Source organism: Sturnus vulgaris, chromosome 13 (assembly GCF_052056855.1).
Source record: "Sturnus vulgaris isolate bStuVul1 chromosome 13, bStuVul1.hap1, whole genome shotgun sequence".
Classification (NCBI taxonomy): domain Eukaryota; kingdom Metazoa; phylum Chordata; class Aves; order Passeriformes; family Sturnidae; genus Sturnus; species Sturnus vulgaris.
This window is the reverse complement of record NC_142255.1, coordinates 18,391,027-18,415,636: the sequence shown is the minus strand read 5'-3', so window position 1 is coordinate 18,415,636 and position 24,610 is coordinate 18,391,027. Positions and strand designations below refer to the sequence as shown.

General features: G+C 48.3%; 1 protein-coding gene across 4 annotated transcripts in view; it reads left to right on the top strand.

The window, feature by feature from the left end:
- Positions 1 to 24,610, top strand: part of IGDCC4 (immunoglobulin superfamily DCC subclass member 4) — an 87,102-nt gene that overhangs the window by 46,022 nt on the left and 16,470 nt on the right. For 2 of the 4 annotated variants that reach the window (XM_014874610.2, XM_088172686.1), the window contains exons 5-13: positions 11,427 to 11,561; positions 13,999 to 14,154; positions 14,676 to 15,086; positions 15,771 to 15,935; positions 16,934 to 17,071; positions 18,499 to 18,669; positions 19,263 to 19,496; positions 23,789 to 23,896; positions 24,176 to 24,359. In XM_014874610.2, the coding sequence (XP_014730096.1) occupies positions 11,427 to 11,561; positions 13,999 to 14,154; positions 14,676 to 15,086; positions 15,771 to 15,935; positions 16,934 to 17,071; positions 18,499 to 18,669; positions 19,263 to 19,496; positions 23,789 to 23,896; positions 24,176 to 24,359 (1,702 nt within the window). Of the gene's footprint in view, positions 1 to 11,426; positions 11,562 to 13,998; positions 14,155 to 14,675; positions 15,087 to 15,770; positions 15,936 to 16,933; positions 17,072 to 18,495; positions 18,670 to 19,262; positions 19,497 to 23,788; positions 23,897 to 24,175; positions 24,360 to 24,610 lie in introns of all 4 variants that reach the window. The other 2 variants (XM_088172687.1, XM_088172685.1) reach the window with 1 other exon arrangement.

Here is a 24,610-nt window from a genome sequence, read left to right as displayed (position 1 = left end):
ACACTCACAGTTGGCCACCACCTCGCAGAAACAGACGTGCTGTTACCACAAGTGGATTTTCAGTCCCTGCATGTGCGAATGACGTGCTGGATGCTGGCTTGGCACCCAGCCTGAGCCCTGGCCACGTGCTCTGCTCCCTTCACGGCTTCCAACACAGGTACTGGGCAGCCAGGGGACAGGGAACTTTGGATTTGGGTCAGTGCTGCTCTGGGCTGACCACAGCTGGGCATTGATCCTGTGTGTGCTGCCATCAACAGTGAAGGGCAGCATTAACCAGAGTGGAGGGATTGTCCCACCTGGATTGGGGTGGTCTTCCTCCAGCTGGAGCCCATTGCAGGAAAAGCAGGGCCCTGTGTGGTTGTGGGGGCAGAGCTATCCACAGCTGAGTGTGGGCATGGCACACTTCTTCTGGGAGGCATGAGTTGTGGGAATGTGTAGGGGTGGGATAACACAGTTCCATTTTTGCTGTGAGTTGTTGGCATAACCAGGAAGTGATGCATCACCTCTGGAGAAGGAGACATCCCAGTTCCAGCCTGCAATTGCCATGTTCCTGTTCCCTGTGCCTCTTGTGCTGGACACAGAACTGTCACTTTTCCCTCTCTCCTTTTAGCATTCCATTTTTCTTTGCCCTCTGTCTCTCACTTCACTAGCAGTTAAGCAGGGATCTGCTCTCCACTTGCCATCCCAAAAGCTCAGCCAAGAGGACTCTGTTTACGAGTGTTTCACAGCTCTGGTTTCCTGGGGAGCAGGTATCTGAAGCTGTTTGCATAATGCATCTGATGGATTCTGTAAAATGCTGTTGCTCCTGCCTGTGGCAGAAGGTGCTAAGCAAGCCATGGCAAGTTTGAATTCAGAGGATGGCAAGATCAAGGAGGAGGTACACAACATTTTTTGCTTAATAAATAGATCTTTAAAGCTAGAAGTGACCTTCTGACTAACAAGCTGCAAACTTTAACTCCATCTCACTTTACTGAGCCTGTCACTGCTGGTGGGTTTCAAGCATGCATGGAACAGGATTGAGCCCATAGATTCTGGGTGAAACTTATGAAAGACTGGTGCAGATGTGTCAGGCACCCATCCAACCACACAGTTCTGATTGGCTGGGGTTCCTACAGGGCCAAGATGCATCACACCCCTCACATCACCGAGGGAAAGCTGCTTGTAGCTCCAGTGTCAGCAGCCTGCTCTGGGAGCCCAAGGGGAGTTCCAGCTCAGCTGACTGTGAGGTTCCGTGGGGCTGTGATATGCCACGTTCCTGACAGCTCCAGCAGCCTGCAGTGACAGAGGGTTTGATACAAAATGCAGAGCCCTCACCTCCCATTAAGCACAACAGCTAAGCCCGAGGATGGCACTGAAGTGAGTGGCAACAGAGGTGTCAAGGATAATAGAGCAGAACAAGGGATGTACAGCTGGGAATAGATGAGCTGTTTCCAGGTCCTAAGGGGAAACTGGTCTAATCCACATGCAGTGGTAGCTGTGCATGATATTCAGAGCTGTCAGATGTGGCCAGGCTCCTGTGTTACTCTGCCTCCAGCTCCTGAAAACAAGGGATGTTTGGATTCAGGTGTTGTTTGTGGTCTTCTGGTGTTCTCCACATCTCTTACTAATTCAGGTCTGTTGCTACGTCTACTTTTGAGGCTTCTTGAAATAAGAGCTGGTGTTTGGTAAGGCTCAGACTGAGGTGGGGTTTAAGCAGTAGGCTCCTCAGAGTCCCTTGGTGGTGCTACAGTCCTGTGGAGCATCAGCACATCTGCACTGAGATCACACCTGGCCTGTCCTGGAGGGTGTATGGGACAGGTTATGCCTGCATGGGGAGGCTGGAAAGGAGCTAGGAATTCAGACCATAATTAGGTCAGCAGCTTGCAATGGGCTGCGGGGCAGGAAGGTTGATGTGGTTGGGCTCCTGATGACACTAGTTAATTATTAATCATTGGTGTTACAGCTGTGCCTCAGCAGCTCTCTGAGGTCGAGGGCTGGCAGTGCCCTCTGGCACTGACAGCATCCAGCAGCTGGAGTGAGGATGTTGGAAGTGTCTGGAGGCATAGCAAAGCTCATGGTGGTGTCTAATCCCATTGCTTTTGACATGGGACAGACATGTCCCTGTCTCCAAGACCCACCAGGACCTACAGGGGTGCTGAGGAACAGGAATGGGAGGAGTGGGCCTGGATCACTGGGGAAGCTGAGTCAGGAGCAGAGCTGTGCTGCTTCAAGCCCTCACAGGGATATCTTGGATGCCAGGGATCCCTCAGAACACAGCTGGGAGTTTGCCTTCAGTATCAGAGGTGTTCTTGCCCAGCTCTGTTTTTCGTGCAGGCAGGAGGCAGTGCCAAGATTGTGGACAAGAATGAGGAGCAGGAAGAGAGAGGAAGGATGGGATAAGGAGGGGCAGGTGGTGTCATCAAACACTGCCTTAATGCACAGCCATCCATCAGGGTTCTCTGTGGCACCCCCAGTAAATGTCCAGCCAAAGGGTTTTGACAGAATTTGTGGGTATCAGTGATGGCTTTTCCCCATGGAAAGCCAGCTTTTCTTCCGGACTTTTCCTAGAAAAGCAGATTTGCATTGTCCTGAGTGAATGCAGATGCATCCATCTGCTTTTAGCTCTCCCTTCCAAGTTGGCAGTCTCGTTTTGCTGCCAGACTGTGTTACTGTGGGCTCCCAGCGTGTTGTGTGTTCACAGCGTCGCTTGTGAGAAGCGTTTTGTGTACCTGGCATCAGGGACACCCCACTGCAAGATCCCTTCCCAAAATGTTCCTCTTTGCAAACCTGCTTGGGACAGTGGATGGCTGCTCTGGCAGAGGGAATGGGGCACAGCAGGAGCCATGGTCACAGAGGAAAAACAGGTTGTGCCCTCCTGTGCAGTCCAGAGCCTCCAGCCTCGTCCCTTTCTGCTGTCGCTGGATGTGCCTGAATTGCAAATGGATCTGATGTTACAAATAAATCTGAATTGCAAATAGAGCTGATGAAATAAGTGTCAGGCCCTGGGAAACATCAGCCTCAGAGCACGAGGAGGAAGTAACTGGAGTGAAATGGCTCCAGTCACTGAGGCAAGGTGATTAAGGAGGAGTTTCAGGGTGACTTGTGAGCCAGAATGGTCTTCTGTTGACCACGTCTCTGTGTCAATTCTCTGCAAAAGGAAAAAAAAAAAGCCTTACAGGTTTGGTTTTTTTTTCTTGAAGGTTCCTTATGTATCATCCTGGAAGGTGGTGTGCTGCCTTAGGATAATGACACAGAGCTGGTGTAATGATGGTTAAAAAGGCATGAGGATGTTCCCACTGAATCCCAGAGGCAGGCAAGCTTATGTCCCCAGGGCCATTTCATATTTACTGATTTGGGAGGTGTTTATATTTAAGTCATGGATACTGTGGCTCTTGTTAAGGGTCTTCTGATGCTCTCTGGCTATTACTTTTACACCTTCACTTCTGTGGATAGTTGTGTTTTGAACCGTGAGCAGATGGAGTCCCAGAGACACAGAGATGTGCCCAGAGCAGCACACTGAGTTAGTGACAGAGACCATGGGAGACTGTCTTGAACTACTGGACCAGAGCCTGGTCCAGCAGGGAAGCTGGGACATCATCCTGACTGGTTGTCAGCTGTGAGACATTCCTGGTGTACTGTGGAGGTTCCTCTTTCAGTGGTGACTTTACAAAACAGCCTCTTGCAGTCCTTGTTTTTCTAGTCCCTGTTTTTGGCAGCTGCTTGGGAATGGCTGGAGACTGCAGTGCTTTAAGGGCTCAGCTTGAGAAATATAAGCTGTCTGCTTCTTAGGGTTGGGGCAGGGAGGCTGCTCTGCTGTTCTCCACACTGGGACACTCAGGTATGTCTGCTCCTTTCTTCACTTCTCTTTGTTGGCCTCTCACCTGATCTGGATGCTCAACTCCCTCTGTACACTGAGCGACTTTCTTATAGGGAATTTGTTTGCACAAAAGTCCGTGAAAATGTTCCAAGACAATCTTACTAATCGGTAGTTACTATCTAAAATGATGACACCATCAATGCTGCTCCAACACAGACATTCTGTTAGGGCTCAGCATCCACTGTTTCCTGAGCTGGGGTTTCCTATTGCCTCTGCCACATTCCAGCTCCGTGGGCTGCTGCTTCTGCCTCCCAGAAACGCTCTGTGATGTATCTTCAGGCTTCTGAGCATTGAGATGCCTGAAGTCCTGAGGTGTGCAACCCTTTGTGCTGTGGCAGAAGCCAGAAGAGCCCCAGTTCTCAGAGCTCTGTGCAGTGGGGCCGCCTGGCCGCAGCTGCCGGCACAGCCCCTCGTGTTTATTTTGCCTGGCTCCGGCTCGGGGCGGTGCAAATGGAGGCGCTTCCAAGCGCTCTGGGGAAGCGAGCAGGAATGCGTCGTGCAGTCTGGCTGGCTCCCGTCCCTTTTGGCGTGATGAGGAGCAGTTCCAAATGCATGTACGCAAACAGAGAGCCAATGTTGACAGCTTTACAGGAGCTGGAGTGGTGGGCAAAGCACGCTCTGACTGCTTTGTAGCAGAGCTAAATGTACCCTGGACCTACAAAACTCCATGGACTGAAGGATCAAGGGTTTGGGGAGTGGGGAAAGAGCCCCCCTAAAATCCAAAGCAATTCCTGGAAACCTGCCACTCTCTCTGGGCTTCTGGTTACAGAGAGTTCAGGGTGTCAGCTTGTGGCTGAGCTAGTACATTAAAGGATTTAATTTCTGAGCTGAAATCTGTCAGCTGTATAAAGAAGTTGAGAGGAATGAAAGAGGACTGCCTGATGGCCCCTTTGCCTGTCTGGACTGGGATCCATGTGCTCCCAGGGCTTCCAGACACAGACGTGGAACTGGGGGAAAATGGGCAGGCTGTTTCTCAAGCCAAATGAGAAGCTGTTCCTAGAGCAGCTTCTCCTGCTAAACTCTGTGGAGAGACCCCAGAAGCTGTGGCAGGTGGTGGTCCAGGTAGTAAATGGACACTCCTCATCCAAACTAATTAATCTCTCTGCATCTTTTTTAATTCAGAGAAGTGTATTTAATCTTTTAAATTCTCTTGTTTTTGCATATATGCAAACAGCAGACGAGCAGGTTTTGTGAAGTGGTTGGACCATATATTTTAGGATCTGTTTGCTGATTTTTTGTTGGGAATTTTGGAATTATAGTTTGACATACAAATGGTGAGTGTGGAGGTCTTTTAATAGCACTAAAAAGTGATTAAACTTCTGTGTTTTAATCACATATGTTTCTTTGTGTGCTGCTTTAAAGATGACAGGATATGTCACTATTCTGCTGCAGCACCATCTTTGTAAGGAGGAAGAGAGATTCCCCATTCCAAAACATGGAGATAAATTTTTCCCTGTTCAGCTTTTCAGTTCAATGTTTGCATTGACAAATGCATAATTGCTTGCAAAACGTTTGGAAGGCATGAAGTAAAAAGACAATACAAAACTGATTTATTGAGCTCATCTGTGTTATAGGGCAGAAATAACCTTTTACTCCAATACACTGAGCAGTGGAAGCTGAGTTCCTTCTCAACTTCCCTTCCTGGATGACTTGTGTGCTGACTCAAACACTCCACAGGTGCCTGGGAAGGGAAAGGAAAGGAACATTTCTGTGAGCACTGGTGCTGACACATTGTGCTGGGACAACCTGTGCAGTACCAGTATCAAAGCACTGTCCATGCTGTTGTTTGCTGAGGCACACACCTGAAGCATCCTGCAAGGCCTGGGAACCAAAGGCTGCAGAGGAGGAGTTCTGAGAGCACTAAAGTTTTGAATTGAGTCCATAATCCTATAACCAAAAGTCATCCTATCCTTCAATGACAGGATAACAGAACTTGGATCCAAACTGCCACAGGCACTGATATAGCAAAGGTGGGAGAAAAACCCCAAAAAGTAAATGGTAAGTTTCAGAAAGGATACGTGCTTGCATTTGGGGATAAGAGGAGGCAGTTTTTGACTTGGGACACTTGGGAGCGCCTGTTTTAGGGTGTTAAAAGGGCACCACTCACCATCTCTAGTCCCTTATGAAAAGTCCCATGTGCCAATCCTTTTCGCTTTCCCGTTTACAAAGCTGTGCCTTGCCATTTTCAGGTGAGAACAGTTAGAAAAGAAGAAATGCCTATTGCTAAACTTGCTCAGGTGTGAGATCTGACGTTGTTTATATTGCCCCCAAAGCAAATATTCCATGTGTTTGAATACAACCAGGCAATCTTGCCTAGAGATTTTGCAGGCTGGTTATCCTGTCCTGAAGTAGAAATAAATTACAGATAAATTTCCAGGGCAGTGTAAAGGGAGGAGAAAGGCAGGTCTGGAGGATGTTTTTCTCCTACACAGTTGCTGTCAGCTTCTTCCCTAACAGTCCAGGAGGTCTGTGAGTTATCCAAGAAAAGAGAGAGAGCTGGGGAGTGGGAGTAGGATATGCTCTGCCAACACAGTGCCTGCATTTTTGAAGGTGTGTGCTTCGCAATGGGTAATTTGCTCCTTTATTGTCTGCAGAATAACAGCAGTGACAGCATTGACTTTCTCTAATGAACAGCTGCTCAGTGCTAGCATCTATTCCCGGAGGAGGCTCACAGGGATGAATAAGGTTTCATGCTCCTCCTCCAGAGAGGGTGAGAAAGTTCGCAGAACAGAAGATTGTGGCTTGATTGTCAGAGATCTCCAGATCTTGACCTGCTGACAGCTGAGAGCTGAATGTGTCGCCATGCAGGTCATGTTTAACCTTCCAGCACTTTTGCCAAGGCAGGGTGTTCATGGAATTGGGAAAGAGGTGTTAGTTCCCATCCAAGAAGTCATCCTCTTGTCACTGCAAACGACCATCACAAATTGGCTGAACAAAAAGCATTTTCCTCCTGTTGCACTGCCTGAATTCTTGCTGAGACTGTGCACTAACAAGAGCAGGGAGGCGGGAGAGGATTGCACTTGAATTATGGATGCATTAGAGGCAGAGCCAAGTTATGAACTCTTGGAGCTGGAAATCACTGATGGATGTTATAACTCAAGCCAGGAGCTCAAATAAACATTTTGAGCTTTGTCCCAAGCAGCTCCCCTTGGTGCCTCCCTTGACACCCCTGCTCAGAGTTCACCTTCACTGTGAAATGACACAATTGGATTTGTGGACATTGGGCAGCCTCAGGGGTGTGCTGAGTTGTGTCTGGCTGCTCACTCACAGGTTCCCTGTGCTCCCCTCCCCACCTCCTTTTCGATTTATAACACACATCATCATAAATGCTTTGTTGTAAATCCTCTGTGCCTGCCCTGAACCCAGCTCCAGGCACTGTGAGAGCAGTGGTACAACAAAGTGGAGCACCCAGGTTTGGCCTGACTCCCCTGTCTCATAACAGGAAAGCAGAAAGACACATCAGCTGAGAAGTCTGTAATGAGTCATTTGGAAACAGTAAACTGCAGGCAATATTTTGAAATGTTTCTGCAGCTGATCAGTAAGTCTGAGCTCTTGGTCTGTGGTAGCACCTTTGTTGTGTCCTGTGCAGGGGTTAACAAATTGTGCAGGAAGAGAGCTGCCTCCTCATACTCTTTCAGTGCCCTGAGAATTTCCCTCAGTTCTGTTCACTACTCCCAGTAATCCCAGAGCCATTCTTGGCACTCCATAGGTGTTTTTTCCTGTAAAAGAGGGTAAAATTGATCCATCTGATTCAGAAGGGCAGAAAGTCCACAAAGGCCTCAGTGATTGAGAGTTATGATGTGAATCCATGGGTTGTGCCTTGGGCTGTGCAAAGCTTTTGCCTGGAGCAGCTCTGCTGCTCGGAGAGACAAAACAAAGCTGGCAGAGGGGGAGAAATCTCAAAGCCCAAGTTTTAAATAGCAGCTCTGTGAAAGCTTTTAATGCCCCAGAGCAGCCAGCATGGCGCAGGTGCATTCACTGACCTGTTTTGTTCAGGCAGTGAAAGATGTCTTGGAAACTGCAGCTCTTTTTTCCCTTTGGTTATGACAATATTCCCTCTTGACCTGAAATTGTCTTAATGGCAGTGGAGACAAAAAGCCTCATGTTGGTTTTACTCTTTGATGTGTGTTGGAATCCCCTGTGTGGAAATTTCCCTGGTTAGCTGAGTGCTGTTCTTGGGAACTCCTCAATGGAACACAGTTTGTAGGGGTAAACTTGCAATCCATTGTGTCCCACCAGCCTAGAGAGGTGCAAGGGAAAAATGTGCTCCAGAGGGGCTCAATTTGAAGAGAAACTTGACTTGTGGACTTCCTCTGAGGGACCTGCAATGGAATACAAAGCTGGTGAGAAATGTGTTTGTGTCTGCAAGAATTGTAAGGGGCATTCATCCATGCACACACCCAGGAATGCACTGGGAAAGCAAGCAGAACTGTTTATGTTTGTAACATAATTTTCAGTAATAATCAGATATGGGGCCTGGATTAATATGTTTTCCCAAGAATTTTTCAAGGCTGAAGCTAGGGTAAAACCCCTCTCCTAGTGACTGACAGCATTCCCAGGCAGCTGTCAGGGACCAAGGGATACAGGACAAGTGCCTTCAGGTGAAGCTTCTACGACCTGTAAAGTGCCTTTGCCAGTCAGCACCTGGGACCATGCACCTGATGGAGCACATGAGTGTTTAAGTCAGGTTTGAGCAGCTTTCTCTGCTTTAAGCTTGGTAGAGAAAGCTGCTTGGAAATCTGGCAGGGAATATATTACCATCTGGCTGGTGTTATTTTTTACTCTAGATTTATTTTTTTCCCCCAGCAGTGCAGAAAAAGACAGCTTTTTGCATACAGACATGTCTCAGCCATGTCCTGCCCAGCCGGTGGTGTTGGGTAAAGAATCTCACTCCCAGGGTAGGCTGCAAGTCCTACCATGGATATTCCTGCTCCCAGGATCTGTGGTGTCAGCTGCTGCCCTGCTCTTTTTCATCAGAAGCTGCTGTGGCCCTGCAGGCAGTGATTGGTGTCCAGGCTGGGCAGACTGGGCTCACTCAGCTCTGTGCAGGGTGAGCTGGGCCTGAGCCAGGGCTGGCTGGAGATGTGTGACCACATCCAGCCCTGCTCAGCACAGAGCAGCTCCTCCCCTGGCTCCTTTGCATCACTTTCCCCAGTTCACTCATCACAACTCATTGGGTTCTCCAGTGTCTTTCCAGCACTGTGGTCTTCCCTGCAATGGCTGCTATAAAACACTTTGCCTTTGTTTTTGATGCTTTTTCATGTGTTTCCTTCCAAATCCTGGCTGGAAAGCTCCACCTTGTTCTTTCTCTGGCGTTGCCTCGTCCCTCTGTGCCGTATGGGGTAGAGATCTATGTGCAGAGCTGCCTCACCCATCAAGCTGGGCCTCACTGGAGTACCTGTGCTCAGTTCTTGTGCAGGACTAATGATTTCTTGTGGATTTTAGTGCTTTGTTGAACTCGAGCTGGAGTTAAAAGAAAGCTGCTGTTGCAGAGAGCCTTGAGTTTCTCTGATCCTTGAGCTTATGTGCCTGGGGTGGAAGCTCTCATGCCACTTTTTGCATTAAGTCCATTTTCTGTCTCAGTAGTTCAGAGTGACCAGGATTTTCATATTATTGTCAGTGAGTTTTAAGAATCCATATCTGCTGAGTTTTCTTCCTGTCTCTGTGCTGTCCCCCAGGTTGTCCTGCTGCAGCCAGGTGTGCTGGCTGTGAGGCTGAAAGTGTCTGTGGATGTGGACAATGAGAGCATCAGCAGGCATGATGGATTAAAGCCCTGGCCAGCCCAGAAGGAGGTTGGGTTTGCCTGTCCATACCAGCCCCTCAGTGTAGGGTACTCATTCCACTGGGAGGAGGACAGCTGGCCTGGCTCTTTCCTGCCACAGGGCAGCTCCTCTTGCTGGTGTTTGCCCAGGGCTGGGATTGCAGGTCAGCGTGGTCCAGCCACTGCCCCAGGTCAGGCACTGTGGGTGCTCCTCGGTCTCTGCTTCCATCTGCTGGACAAGCACTGGCTCCTGCTTGCTCCCGGTTTCCCTTGGTGCCTCAGGGACTCTCCTGGCTCCTTTTGACTGTGCTCATGTAATACTAGAGATGGAAATCCCTTTCACACACGTATGGACTGCGAGAACATTTCAGAGTGGAACCAATGCTTTGGCAAGACTGCCCTGCTCAGATTGACTGGCACTGAGCCTGGGGCTAGGCTGAGCACAGCACATTCAGTGCAGCCGTGTGTGGCCTCCTGCCATGCAGGCAGCTCTGCCTGTGAGGCTGAAGCTCCTCTGGTTTATATCCCCACAAAATTCAGATACGAGTGAGTTGTTTGGATGCTGTATGAATGGCCAGTGCGAGTTTCCAGAAGTGACCAGAGCAGGTGCCAGGGGACAGCATGTAAAGAAACTGGGCACGGAAGACATGGTGCTTCCCTTGGACATCTCCCTCAGCATCTGACAATCAGGGTCCCAGTCAGAGTATCCCAGTCAGGAGCATTTTGGGCTGGGGACTGTAAGGAGACCATATTTAACAGTCCTGGTAAATGTGTCCTTTATGAGCTTGTCTGAATTTCTTGGGTTTTGAACTCTGCGGCATCTTGATACACTGAGTTCAGAAAGATACTGCTTTTATTTGTTTGAGACCTGCTGCCAATAACTTTCATTGCAGACTGAGTGTTACTGGTACTATATGACTCCTATACAGTTATTTCTCCCTTCATGAGGACAACAACAAAAGTGTCCCCCAGATTTAAAGATATTTGAGAGAGCTGGAGGAACTGGTGAGGGTCGTGAACAGTCTGGTCTGCTCAAGAGTGCTCCGGTTGTTTTCATCTGACAACAGAAATTTGGCCGCTGCAAAGGCATTTCCTTGACCTTCCCTTAACCTCTGCTCAGCAGTGGGCAGACACAGGCAGAAGGTTCATTTCAAGCAGAATATCCCATCCCATTCTCAAGGCGTTGTGCAATGCAGCCTGGAGACCTTCCTGTAAACCTTGCTTGATTTAAGTGTTGGCTCTTGGTCTGTGCACGTACAAGTTACACAGCACTGTCTCCTCCAGATGTGGGATGACTGATCTGTCTTTGTGCCGTCAGGTGAAGGCCAGGACACAGCCATGACCTCTCTGTGTTGCAGTTTACAGTCCAGCATCTGGCTATTAGAATTTCTTTAGCCAAGTGACTGGATTTTTTCTGAGCTGCTCCAGTGCCTTGGTGGAGGGTGAGTGTTGGTGTTGCTCTGTTTGAGGACAGAGGTGTCTTGTTTCATCTAATGAACAAACATCCATGTAGCAACAGTTTATGAAGGTGTTGGCTTGAAATTCTACTTGTTTTCCATGTGAAAATCCTGTTATTAGGACCCGCACAATTAGAGAAAATTTTACTGGGCAGATTGTTTCTTTAGTAAAAATTCCGTAGTCATATAAAAGCAAGACCTGTTTTTCTCCTCAGGCTGGGCCTGAGCCATTTCCACACATGAGACTGCCCAGGGAAGTGCAGCTGGGGAGACAGGGATCTACCTGCTCTTTTTTTCTGCGGAACTTTGTATCTTGGAAGGACAGACTTTTTTTTTAAATTTTTGTCATTAGGTTCCCAGCCAGCAGGAGGAGATGTCACCATCGTCGCTGCTCCGGAGAACACCACGGTGGTGGCTGGGGAGAGCGTGGTGATGGAGTGTATGGCAGCTGCTGACCCCACCCCCTTTGTCTCCTGGATACGACAAGGTGAGTGTGAGGGCGAGGACTAAATTTCTGTTGGATACTACATTCTAGAAATCTATTAAGAGTGGAAAAATCTGAGACAGGAAGGGTGCTTGTAACATCGATACCTAATGACACAGGTGGTGTCACAATGTGTGATGTCTTTGCTAAAGTAGAATTATTAATTAAATCTTGAAGGTTACAAAGCACACAGTTCAATTTGTAGTTGTTTGATCTGTGCCTGGATGCCTTTTGATCTAAACTAGTCTTTCTCATGTGAACTGGAGCAGTAAAGGTCATGAGATGGGGTCAGGTGCTACTCCTGCCTGGACTCCAAGGTTACTGGGGATTCTGTGGAATTTGCCATTGCACTGGAGAAATAGCTTGTATTATCTTGCAGGATTATAAAACTTGATAAGACCTGTTAATCCTTGGAGTGACTGAGACTGGGAGGTTTTTGTTGAATGGAAGGAGGAGGAGCTGCTTAGGTCTCGTCAGAGGTGTATGAATGAGCTGGGCTGGCAGATGTTACCCAGGGCTGATAGCCAAAGTCACAAATTGGATGCCAGTGTCACTGAGAGTCACATCCATCAGTTGTGTTTTAGAGGCTCTGACTGAAGACATTCTCAGCTCAGAGGTTGATTCTCCCCCAGAAAAGGCTCACAGTCATTTTCATAAATCCAGGTCACAATTTAAGACTCCTCTCCCTTGTAACCATTTATTGTGGTTGGTTTTCAGCCCAGATTTGTCCACAGGCAATGATTTTAGCATATAAAAATATTTCCTCTTCCCCACAAAAAAGCAGCAAAAAACCCTCAGAGGATACTAGAAATCAAATGAGCAAGGCTTAAATGTTATGGCAGAAATGTTTCTAGTTTATCCCCTGCACTTTACAATTACAAATGCTCAGCATTCCCATGCTAGATCACTTACTGCTTTACTGAGAGCTGCTGATGCCCGTGGTAAAGTAGATAATAATATAAGTTAATTATCATTATGAAAGTTTTTTGTAAGAAAGAAAGGCAAGGGTGGAGGGAGAATAATTGGTGAACCGGTTCTTTCCATGCTTTATTTTCAAGTGTTTGCTTGCTCCCAGTCTCCTTCCTTGTGTGAACTGTTGAATTTAAATGGATTGAATAACAGTGCAAGTCATTCTGAATTACACAAGTTTATTTCCAAGCCTTCCTTAAGGAGCAGGCTGGGTTACTGGACCATCAGTCATGTAGGGAGCACCAAGGATGTACCTCCAAGTTGCCAGTTTGGCTCTTGCCAGCCTTGGTGGTGTCAGCTAATTGTTACCATCTGGAGTCAGTTTTCCAACCAACTGCTCCAGTGCAAACGGGGTGTGCAGATTGTCTGCTCTGAGTGTGCAGCCACTGAACTGTGAGGCCATCTGAAGACCCCCAAATGCAGAGAGGGGGCAGAGGATCTGCTCTCAGCCACATTCCATGCTGATGGTGCTAAGTCAGTGCAGCTGTTCACAGTGGAGGTGGGGAGTTTGTTCTGTGTGAGCTCCAGGCTCAGCTGAAGCTGGAGAGGTAAAGGCAGTGCTGAAGACGTTCTTCTGCAGGTGGAGAGGGACAAGGCATGGTGGTGCACAGGTACTGCACAAATTGGCTGATCCAGTCTGCAGAATTGTGCCAGACCTCACTTCCAAGCCTTTCCTCAGCTTGTCCTCAGCTCTTGGCTTTGTCTTCCACACTCACCCAGGGGTACCAATGCCATATCCCTGAGTTTCTCATTTCAGAGTGATGCTGAAAATATGCAGTGCTCAGCACCAGCCTCTGCCCTGTCTGTGATGCTGAGGAGCCCAGGGCTACTTGAAGTTGTACAAGGATATCTTGGCTTCTGGCCAGTGATATGGAGCTGCCCTTTCCTTCTTCCCTACTCAGCAGTGCTCAGCCTGGAGAATGGGGAGAAGGCAGCTCATGGCCCACGTCTCTGACATAAATACCAGAGTCCCAGGGAGCACCAGGTGTCTTTCTAACACCTCACAGCCAAGCTGTGGACAAGGAGTGGATCAGGAAGCTCAGTAAACTTGGGTTCACATCCAAGACACAGAGGAGGAGGAGGAGCCCATGAGTTGCCAGTGATTCCACAGTCTTGCTGACATTGCATGAACGAGTGAGGGGATGAGGTGTCTGTGCTTGTGATGGGGTCAGCACAGCTTTTCCTTGAATGTGCTGTTCCTGGGGCTCTCATTGCAGGCACACCCAGAGACAATTTTGATGCAAACCAGAACTTTTTGGATTATTACAGTCTGAACTAAACCTTGAGTCAATGTTGCCTTGAGCTGGCTGTCAAGCACTGAGGAGTGTCCCAGCAGGAACCTTCCTCTTGGCTGGGGTTTGGGATTTGGGGGTCTTTCCACTCCCCAGCTGCTATCCTGGCATTGTTTACAAGCCCTCATAAAGGGCAGCCTGGGGCTCACTCCCACATTTGTGTACGTTTCTTCCTGCAGATGGAAAGTCCATTTCCACAGATGTGATTGTGCTGGGCCGGACAAATCTGCTCATTCCTTCCAGCCAGCCCCATCACTCTGGGGTGTACGTCTGCCGAGCCAACAAACCCCAAACCCGGCAGTTCGTCACCGCCGCGGCTGAGCTCCGCATCCTCGGTGAGTAGAGAAGGCAAATTCTCAGGAACGAATGCTGACCAACTTGCTGTGGATTCCATGGATCAACATCCAGGAGGTCCTCAAGGATTTGTGGCCTTTATGGCTGGGGAAAATAGGAGCCAGGTTAGAGTTAGGAGGCCCTAGTTGGGATAGCTCTCAGTGGGAGTGTCACCTCTTTAATTTGGGGTTTAGTTCCTGGTATTTACTGAAGCGTTTTATGCCTTATTTTTGTTCTCCAGGGTTCCCCCTTGGAAATCTCTACCAGCAATTAACTTTCAGTATTCTGGAAGCCAGCAGGGAGAACAGCCTAGGATCAGGGAACGCAGCACATGATTGATACAGAATTTATTTTTCCTTTTGGACAGAGTCTAAATTAAGCCTCTAGAGTCTGCCTGGCAAATCCCATCTTGTAAGCAAAGCTGCTACTGAATAAAACATAGCACTGAGTGGGGAGGAGAAGGGATTTGCTTTGCTATCTTTTCCTCCTCCTTCCTGCATTAATTTGTCCTCTCTCCTCCCAGCTACTCCAAGCATCTCCCAGGCTCCTGAAACCATATCCCGCACCCGAGCCAGCACGGCCAGGTTTGTGTGCAAGGCAGAGGGAGAGCCAACCCCCACCATCCACTGGCTGAAGAACGGGGAGCCCATCCTCTCCAACGGGCGCGTGAAGGTGCAGAGCAGCGGCAGCCTCGTCATCAACCAGATCGGCCTGGAGGATGCTGGCTACTACCAGTGTGTGGCTGAGAACAGCCTGGGCATGGCCTGTGCCACCGCCAAGCTCTCGGTGATCGTGCGCGAGGGTTTGCCCAGCGCTCCCAAGAAGGTCTCGGCCGTGTCCCTCTCCAGCAGCACCGTCCTGGTGTCCTGGGAGCGGCCGGAGCACAACAGCGAGCAGATCATCGGCTTCTCCTTGCATTACCAGCGGGCTGTGGGTAGGTGTCACCTCCCTGAGCAGCACAGCTGTGTCAAAGGTACAAGGCACAGCTTGACCTTCTTCCCCAGCTTCCCTAGTGATAAGTGTGAGGCGATTCCCCTTTCATTGCAGGTAAAGGAATTTTCTCCTGGAGTCAGTATCAGCCAGTGATAGCCAACATATTCTAACTTCTTGATTGGCACACATAGCTGAGTTGTCTGGATTCTATGGAACCAGGCACTGCTGATTTTATTCATGTTGATTTTGTATGCAAAAATTATTAACAGTGATTATTAACAGTGATATTAACCAGCTGCATTGGGTACAGTGGGAATCACTAAATTATCCACACCTAGAATCTGAAGTGAGGCACTGGCTTTCTTGGGGTCTGTCTTCCCAAAAAAGCCAGCAAGCCAATGCTGAGCTGTTACGAGAGCTCCTCTGAAAATCAAACTGGTAACTGCAGCTGCTTCAGCATGGATGAAAGAGTTTGAGTCAAAATGGAGACACTAAGGTTGAGGCATTGGAGTTTCTGCCCAAAAATCTCATATAAGAGATGAGGCTATGTAGTTGCTGGGGAAATTGGAGAAGATACAGTGATTTTTAACTTGGATTTAGTCTGTGGGCCTTGTGAATTAAGTGAGTTTTTCAGGAGTGTTGTGCCAGTTCACTGACCTGCTGATCAGTGTTTCCTTGGCTCTAGGAACAGATAATGTGGAATACCAGTTTGCTGTCAATAATGACACAACAGAGCTGCAAGTCAAGGATCTGGAACCAAACACCAACTATGTCTTCTACGTGGTTGCATATTCCCAGCTCGGGGCCAGCAGGACATCCTCTTCCATCGTTGTGCAGACCCTGGAGGATGGTGCGTTGGATTAGATGGGTTCTGGTGCCTAGGAAATGTTCTTGGCCTGGTTCATGGTGAGCACTGAATGTGCTACAGAGAGTAGTAGCAGCTCCTAGAAACCTAAACCTTCACCCTAGTCTCATCATCAGCTTGGGTAGTGAAGGGTATGAAAATAACCTGGCTGATGGTGGAGCCCATGAGAATCCTTTGGGAATTGCAGTCAGTTCCTAAGGGCTTTCACCTAATCCATGTGATATTGCTCTAAGCTTCACTCTGGCCCAGACTGGATTTCAACTCAGAAGAAACATCTATTGCAATTTGTAGGGGTGGGAGCAGCCTTGAGGTCAGACCTCTTAAGAGCCAATAGTTTGTGTTGATTTTACCATTTATCACACAGCATTTTGTGAGCAGTAAAGGCAGAGTGCCAGAAGCACAGCTGCCCAACAGGAGACCATGCACAGCTTTCGACAGGCTGCAGGACAGAGGCAAGCAGAGATGGTTTTGGCAGACCTCGTGTGCATTATGTGCTTTTAATGCTCCTGACATGGTGACCTGCGTGGTCCAGTATGTGTGTCTGAAGCCTGAAAGGCTGAGTTAAAAGCATGAAAGCTGCCTGCAGCCCAGAGCTGTGGTTCTCAAGGGAATGAGGATTCCCAGGCCTGCAGTTTGGATCTGTGAGCCATTTGATTCTGTGCCTCCTTCGGGCTCCACAGTACAGCACAAGCTGAGAATTGGTGTGTGCCACCCTGCCCAGTTTGCCCTGGACACGGGTCCCTGGGAGCAGTGTGACTGGGGCCAGCAGACTCTGGTCAGCCTGCAAGTGGAGCAGTCCAGCATCTCCTCTCCCCAGACACCCCTGAAGGGCTGTGGGGTGTTGGTTCCCCCAGGACAGACACCAAGTCACCAGTGGCTGTGGCAGAACCAAGGTAGTAGCCTCCAACGAGCACAGACAGCTTGCAGAGATATGTTGAGGTCTTGCTCTGGTCTTTGCTGACTTGTCATGGTTGTTTACCCAGTTCCCAGTGCAGCCCCTCAGCTGTCCCTGTCGAGCATGACTCCTGGTGACATCCGTGTGACGTGGCTGCCTCCTCCTCCCGAGCTGAGTAATGGCAAGATAACCAAGTACAAGATCGACTACTGCACCCTCAAGGAAGGTGAGGGAAACACCACTTGGGGGTTGTGTTGTCTGCTCTAGTGGTGTTAACAGCCTGTGATGGGAGGGGGGAGGTGGTGCAAGGCTGAAAATAGAGGGACCCCTTTTACCCAAGGGAAGAGAACCCTTTCATAGCCTGGCTCTGTCTGGTGGTCATGGCAGTGCTACCTCACACCATCTCAAGGTGCCTTTTCCTGTGATCATGGAGGCACTGTGTCCCCAGAAGAATGGCTGACCCATGTTTGTGCTGTCCCAGAAATGTCTGCATGAGCAGCCCTTCACTGCCATCTGTACTGTCTTTTGGGGGAAGAATTTTATGCTGCTTGGGGAAGAGGAGTAAATACTTTAAATTTCCTTAAAATGGAGTCTAATCAAAGTGGTCCTTGTGGGTGAAAACCAAATACCCTGGCCAGGTTGCGTTGCTCTACTGCCAAGTTCTATTCAATTTTATTTACGCTGTCAGACACGCTAAGCAGGGTTCAGCAGAGATGGTAACATCTACCTCTGCTGGATGTGGCTGTTCCAATTCCATGTGTGCTTGCTTTGCAAATCCTTCTGGGTATTTGCTCTTAAAACTGTCAAAGCTCTGCAGCTTCTCACTTCCCAGGGTCATGATTCTTCCTGAGAGAAGGATGGCGAGTGTGATGAGGTGCTGGACATGTTCCCATGTATTTGAACTGGATTAGTAGTCTGTGCTGTGACTCCTGGCTCTGGTTCTTTTGCCTTGAGCCTGCACATGGCTCAGTGGCATCGTAAAACCTTGGAAACACTTGGAATCCAGGGATCACACTCAGCAATATGGTGTTACATAGCAGGGACAGTGCTCCTGGCTGAGTTAACACCAAGGGAAGCTGAAATCAAGATCTCTGTGTACTCTAAACAGGACACATTAATCTTCGGCAAAACCAGTCAGCTGATACAGTGAAAATCCCAGGCTATTCTCAGTTTAAATTTCCTGTCACCTCCCTTATGAACTTGGGTGGGCTGAAGAGGGAGCAATAAAACCTCTGTCTGGTGTGGATGAGGGTGTGAATTTTGCAGAAAGCAGGGCTGCTGGACAGTTCTGGTTCACATTAAGGTGAGGGTTTAAATACAGCAGTGAGAAGCACTGGAACATGCCATCAGCTCCTATTAGCTGTGCTCATGTTCCACCATCACATCATCAGAGCAAGGTTTCTGACAGCTCCCTCTGGGCAGGCTCTGTGGTGCTAAAGGCAACCTGCAGTTTGGAATGTGATGAAGGGAGTTGTCAGTCAGAATATCAGCTCTGCCCAGCCTTACAGGTTTTTTCTGGTGGCATAAGACTGCTCTGAGCAAAGCCAAGCTATACCAGACCACGAGGGGGTAACAAGGCTTGTGACTGCTCAGCTGTACTTACCTTTGGCTGGGAAATCCCTGTTTTCAGTGGTGTCCCCTTGATTCCAGCAGATCAGGTCACCTCCATCGAAGTGGGTGGAAATGAGACCCAGATCACCCTGTACTCACTCCATCCCAACAAAGTGTACAAAGTTCGGATTGCAGCCAGCACCAGTGTGGGATATGGGGCCCCTTCTGAATGGACCCAGCATCGGACTCCTGACAGAGACAACCAGACACATGGTAGGAGGCTGGGGAATGCCTGGGATTTGGGACAGGGTGTGGGCAACTTCAGGCATTTTCTGAGATATTTTAATACTTTAATTCCTTTGGGAATTACAACCATTAGTTTTGGTCAGACCAAAGTGCTTACCTTTACCTTGCTGCTCAGCAGTCCCTGTACATCTCACTGCTTGCCTGGGCAGTGGGGCTTTGCACCCTCCATGTGCAGCTGTGAAAGTTCTTAAAAAAAACTAGGAAGAAAAGAAACAGAACTCCAGATCCCAAATGTTACAACATTTGGGAATGAATAGACAATTCTGCCAAAGAGAGCCGAGCCCATGCCAGACTCGAGCAGTGATTAAAGATGGTGATATCTCAGAATACTGGGAAACCCCCACAGTGGCTTTGTGACATCCTTGTTTCCTATAGCACCCAGCTGGGAAAGTCAGTAGTAGAGTGTGACTGTCCCACTCTCCACTGTCAGGGAATGGAGACACCCCACTCAAGACAGCCTTTTCCTCACACCCTTCCCTCACTACTGAGGACTGGGAGGATTCAGTAGACCAGGGAAATGGAGACATGTGGCTCAATTGTTTTCTCTTGTCTTCTTCCAGTTCCATTTGCCCCGACAGAACTAAAAGTCCGAGCAAAGATGGAATCTCTCCTGATAACGTGGCAGCCCCCAGCAAACCATGCCCAGATATCTGGCTACAAGCTCTACTACAGAGAGGTGGGCCCAGAGGAGTCCAGTGATGAGAGCCCTTTGGATGGTGCTGAAGATGAGAGCTGGGATGTAGGACCCATAAAACTAAAGAAGAAAGTGAAGCAGTATGAGCTGACTCGACTAGGTTAGCTGGCTGCATCTTCCTAGCACTTGGTGTGGAAACTCAGGGCCTGTCTCTTGCACTTTTTATCATCCCAGGATGCTCCCAAGAGGCTCAGTTGTTTGCATGGAGATACATAGGGCCAGGACCATCTGAGGTGTTTTAAGGTCATCCAAAATCCTTTCTGGAGTGGGGCTCTTGAGGCTTGTATCAAGCAGAGTTTAAAGCACAGAAATTTCTAATGCCGATTTAGCAGGGATTTTAATCAAGTTACCAATATACTTAGTATATGCCAGTAAGTGGTTCTTAATTAATCCGTGTTTTTATTGTGTCACTATAAAGAGTGCTGAGAAATCTCCAGTCAGGACAATGATCTCTCCTTCCCTGCCTGTTTCTAAGGAGCTCCATGATTGCATGCTGTTTGAAATCTCTCTATATTAAATATTAAAATGCAGAGATGGGATAATTCACAGCATACTCATTTTAGCCCAGTGTTCTCCTCCACTTCCCACTAAGGGAAAAGGGCTAGAAGAGTGAGTGTCCATGACTGGAGAAGATCTGAGCAGCAGCAAGACCTTCCTGCCTGGCTCACAGTGCTTGGTATTTCCCACAATGGGTTGTGTTCCCAACATCTGATTGTATTCATTAATTGATTTGCCTATTGATAGAGGATGGAGAGAAAAGATAGTTATGGCAGATGCATCCTTGAAAGAGAACTCTTCCTCGAGTTCTTTCATCCCCCAGTTTATGCTTCAGCCTGTTCTGTCCCAGTGAGTGGAGACTTTAGGGTGCATGTCTGTCGTGCTGGTTCATCTTACCCTTGTAGCATACATATTATGTGTAAAGGTCAGACTGCAGCACCTGGAAGGACTGTTTGTGCCATCTCTAAGTGGGGTTCCCAGCTCTGTCACAGCCATCTTGCCACTGAGAGTGTTAACAGTGATGAGTTTCTCTGAAGAATTTAGGTCTGTAATTAATGCGCAGAGGAAACCACATGCAAACGTCATCAAGTGCTGCTCCTACCACGGGCAAGTCAGTCGGTGCAGGGCTGGGAATGGGCTGAATTGGTTCCAAATGCTCTGGCATGATGATGTTGAGAAGGCTGCTTGTTCTTCTGTAATTACTTCCTTGAATTTGGGCATCCCTCAAGCCCTAATGGTTTCCATATGATTTGGCGGCTGTGTACGGGCTATGGCTGTGTCAGGAGCACAGGCTCGGGTTTCTCCCAGCCCAGGATGTTCCCTCTGCTCCCCTTGTGCTGTTGAATGATGTGCTGCTGCACGTGTACAGTAAAAGAAGGGTCAGGAATCTGGCTGTGCTGAGGAAGGGAGGGGGTCTGCACATGAAACCAGGAGGAGTGGTTGGGATTTGGAAGGGTTTAGTTTTATGGCACAGAACTGCCCTGTGCCAGTACTCAGGGCTGCAGCTTGTAGACAGCGTGGGTAGTGGTCTCAGGAACGGCTGGAAGCCCTCATGTGATCTGTACTGATGGGGAATTAGCTGGGGGGATTTCCCAGATCAGGGATGTCTGCCTGGAAAGCACAGCACTGGAAACCTCTCCTAAGATCCCTCTATACAAACAAATACCCAACACTGTCTCTTGGGATTATCTTCAAGAGTGATTGAGTCCAACTACCTAGGTACCTTAGTGTTGGCCAAAAATGAAAGCAAATTCTGTCCAAATGTCTTTTAAATGCTGACAGGCTTGGGGCATCGACCTTCTCTCTAGGAAACCTGTTCTGGTGTTTGAAGTGGTGTCAGGAAATGCCAGGTTGGGCACTGGGCATTCCAGGCTGAGCTCAGATGTGGTGTGTTCCATGTTAGTGCAGACGAGGTCCAGAGTGGTCACTACATGTCCCTTGGCTCCACAGCTCTGTAGTGTCACTGAAGCCAGTGCTCTGCCCCTTGCCTTGGTTTGAAGTGTGGCTTGATATAGAAGACTTCTCCCATCTTGTGCTAATCTCTGCAGCAAACCATGTCTTCTTAGAATGGTATCACTAATGGTACCTTGTGTCTTGTCTGAGAGGTGTGTGCTGCAGTCCTGTGAGAGAGGTGGGCAGCTGGTTAAGGGCACACAGGAAATACAGCAATTTCATGAGTCCACAAAATCAGAAGGAACCTTTCCTGAATCACCAGGAGGGGTTTTCTCTAAGAAATTCTTAGTGACTTCCATCAATGTTCTAGTACTTACTCTTTGTACTGAGGTACAACTACCAGGGCCATAATTTATGTGAAAAATAAATGGCAGGGATCTGATCCTGTCTTCCACATTCCCATGAAGGAAAATTGCATTCCTCTGGAAGCAACACTCTGGAAATCAGGGTGTTTTCCCACTTAAAGGGAAGTATGGCTTCTGGCACCTGGCCAATATGAACACCTTGAAACGCTGAGTGAAGCAATATATTTAGCATATTGAATATATTATGCAGCCATCCAGATTAGTGATTGGAAATTATCTGGACTAGATTATTCTGCTTATATTTAATGTATGATGGAATGCAGTGAAATACATCTGTTTTCATGCTGTCTACCAGCTTCTTGACAGCTTGATAGAGTTTTATGTCTGCCTGTTCTAAGAGCTTGAACATCTGGGCCTGTGTATAAAAACTGAAGCCAATCCTCTGACTGAGAAATCCAAAATACCCCTATTTTCAGGATGTGAGGTGCTTGATCTTGCATTTGAGCTTCCCTGGTGTCACATGTAAGCAGCTGCTGTATTGATCCTGCCCAGGGATGGAGACAGAGGACTTGTCCTTTCCTTCACTTCATTCTCCAACAGGAGCTACCCACAGCTGCCTCACATCTGGGAGCTTTTCCTCATCGTTTTGGATCTCACCATCCACGATGTGCTCGTGTCCCAGTGAAGCCCAGCCCAAGGCTCAGGCAGAAGGAGAGTGTGGTGCTGGCAAGAGATGGGCTGGGGGTTCTTTGTTCTGCTGAGCCTATGGTCCCAGCCCTTTGGAGGCTTAGTGCCCTTTGGCTTTATCCCCCTTGTGTGGGCTTAAAACATTTTTCTGTGGCTGGAGAGTGTGGAAATGCAGATCAGGCTGTCTTGGAGGCAGACAAAACTCTGTTTGCTTTTGGGATTCTTTGGGGGACAAAAACGTGGCTGAACTGTTTTTATATTCTGAGCATGAGCATGTGTTGTGGAGCAGAGAAAGCCTTTGGTAATTGGTACCATCAGCCTCTGGGACTGTAATCAGGGCAGTAATAATAAAATTGGCATCAATAAGAAAGGTTTCATTTTGCTTACGTTGTCTGGCAAAGAGAGCAGTGATCTGTGAGGGCAGGGAATGAAGAGGCATGTCCCAAATTAACAAACTTCATCAATGTGCTGCAGCCGAGGCAACAAAAGGCAGTGTGGACTGCTCTGGCTGAGCTCCTGAAGGGGCTGACTGCTGCAGGGAATGTCTTCTTTGAGAACTTTATATCTCCCAAGTTGTTTCTCTGATTAAACATCTCCATTAAAAACGAAGCAGCTGATGATAGGCTGGAGGAAAGAGGGAAATGGATTTTGGACCAGGGCAGCACTGCTTGGAGTCAGAGTGCCCTGTCCTGCAGCTCAGTTTGAGACTCCCCACAGTGCCAGGATCTCTGATGGGAAGAGCACGCAATGAGGACCCTCAGGTTTTTGGTGTGGGTTTTCTGTGCATTGTTGCTTTTGTAATTGCAAATTGGGAAGCTCTCAGCTCTACTGTGGAGGCAAAATAGACACCATACAACAAAGGCTGCCAGTGACTTAACAGGGCGTTTGAGGACTTGCTGGAAGGAAGATCCTCACAGCAGTGAATAAATCAGAAAGGACTTCAGAAACAGGAGGTGCATTTTGGGGGAGGAGAGAATGTCCTCACTCCTCAGGAATAAACAGTGCAGTGCAGTCACTTTCATGGTGGAGAGAGGAGTCAGCATGTGTAGGTTTCTTTAGTGTTTGTAAGGGAGGAAGATCTAGAGATTCTGAGTAGATGTGCTGGAGGCCAGGACACTGGTCAACTTCTGAAGGCTGGGGCAAGTCCATTTCCTGCTCATAATTTCTGTCAAAAGCAAGGGGAGAGCCAAGGAGCAGCTGTGCTGATAACATACACCAGCTGTGAGACAATGTTTGTGTGTGAGAAGCCTGTAAATGGAAGGGGACTCCCTGCTGTAATTTAGGCATTAGGTGATATTTACTTAGGCATAAGATAACAAAAATGTATTTATTATGTTCAAGCTACTTTCTTGGATGGTGAGAAAAGCTGATGGGATCAAAGAAAACGTGTCTGACTAGGGAGGGTTGGTGACAAAAATAACCCAAGGCAAACCCTGATTGATTTTTCCAGCTCCTGGGAAGCTGTACGAGGTGAAGCTGGTGGCATTCAATAAACACGAAGATGGGTACGCAGCGGTTTGGAAGGGCAAAACAGAAAAGGCACCTGCAACAGCAGTAGGTGAGAAATGCCCTTCAGTTGTTGTGTCTCTTCTGCTTGGTACATAGCTTCGGAGAAAGGGTAGAGGGATTACAGAGGATGAACTTTTAAAAGGACAATACCAAAACAGAGAAGGTCATAACATAAGGGAACTTCCTTTGATGGTCATTGCAAAATGCATTGGAGGAATTGGGAAGGAGAGAAAGGAGCAACCCTTCTCATGAGGGTTGTTCTTCTGCTGGGTGTGAGTGGCATTACTGCCATGTACACCCCCACAACTCTTTTTGTGCTGCACTGTAGATCCCCCTGTGCAGAAGGGGCCTCCACTGCCTCCAGTCCAAGTCTATGCAGAGTCCAACAGCTCAACTTCCATCTGGCTCCGCTGGAAGAAACCTGACTTCACAACAGTCAAAATTGTCAACTACACCGTGCGCTTCAGCCCCTGGGGCCTGAAAAACGCCTCTCTTGTGACATACTACACCAGGTAAAGAGGATTTTCATCTGCCATGTGGTGTTCATGTCTGGAATGAACACAGGGTTGGAGGAAGTTGCGTGGAATTTCCAGAACTTAGCAAAATCCTGGGTGCTTCACATGCTGAAAGTATCTGCCGTGGTCACAGACAATGTTCAGAACTGCTGAGATGTGGCAGTGGGACTTGACTTGAATACCAAGGAATCATTTACTGGTCTCTGCATATTTATTGCTGTGGTTGGACCTTACACACTTACTAACAA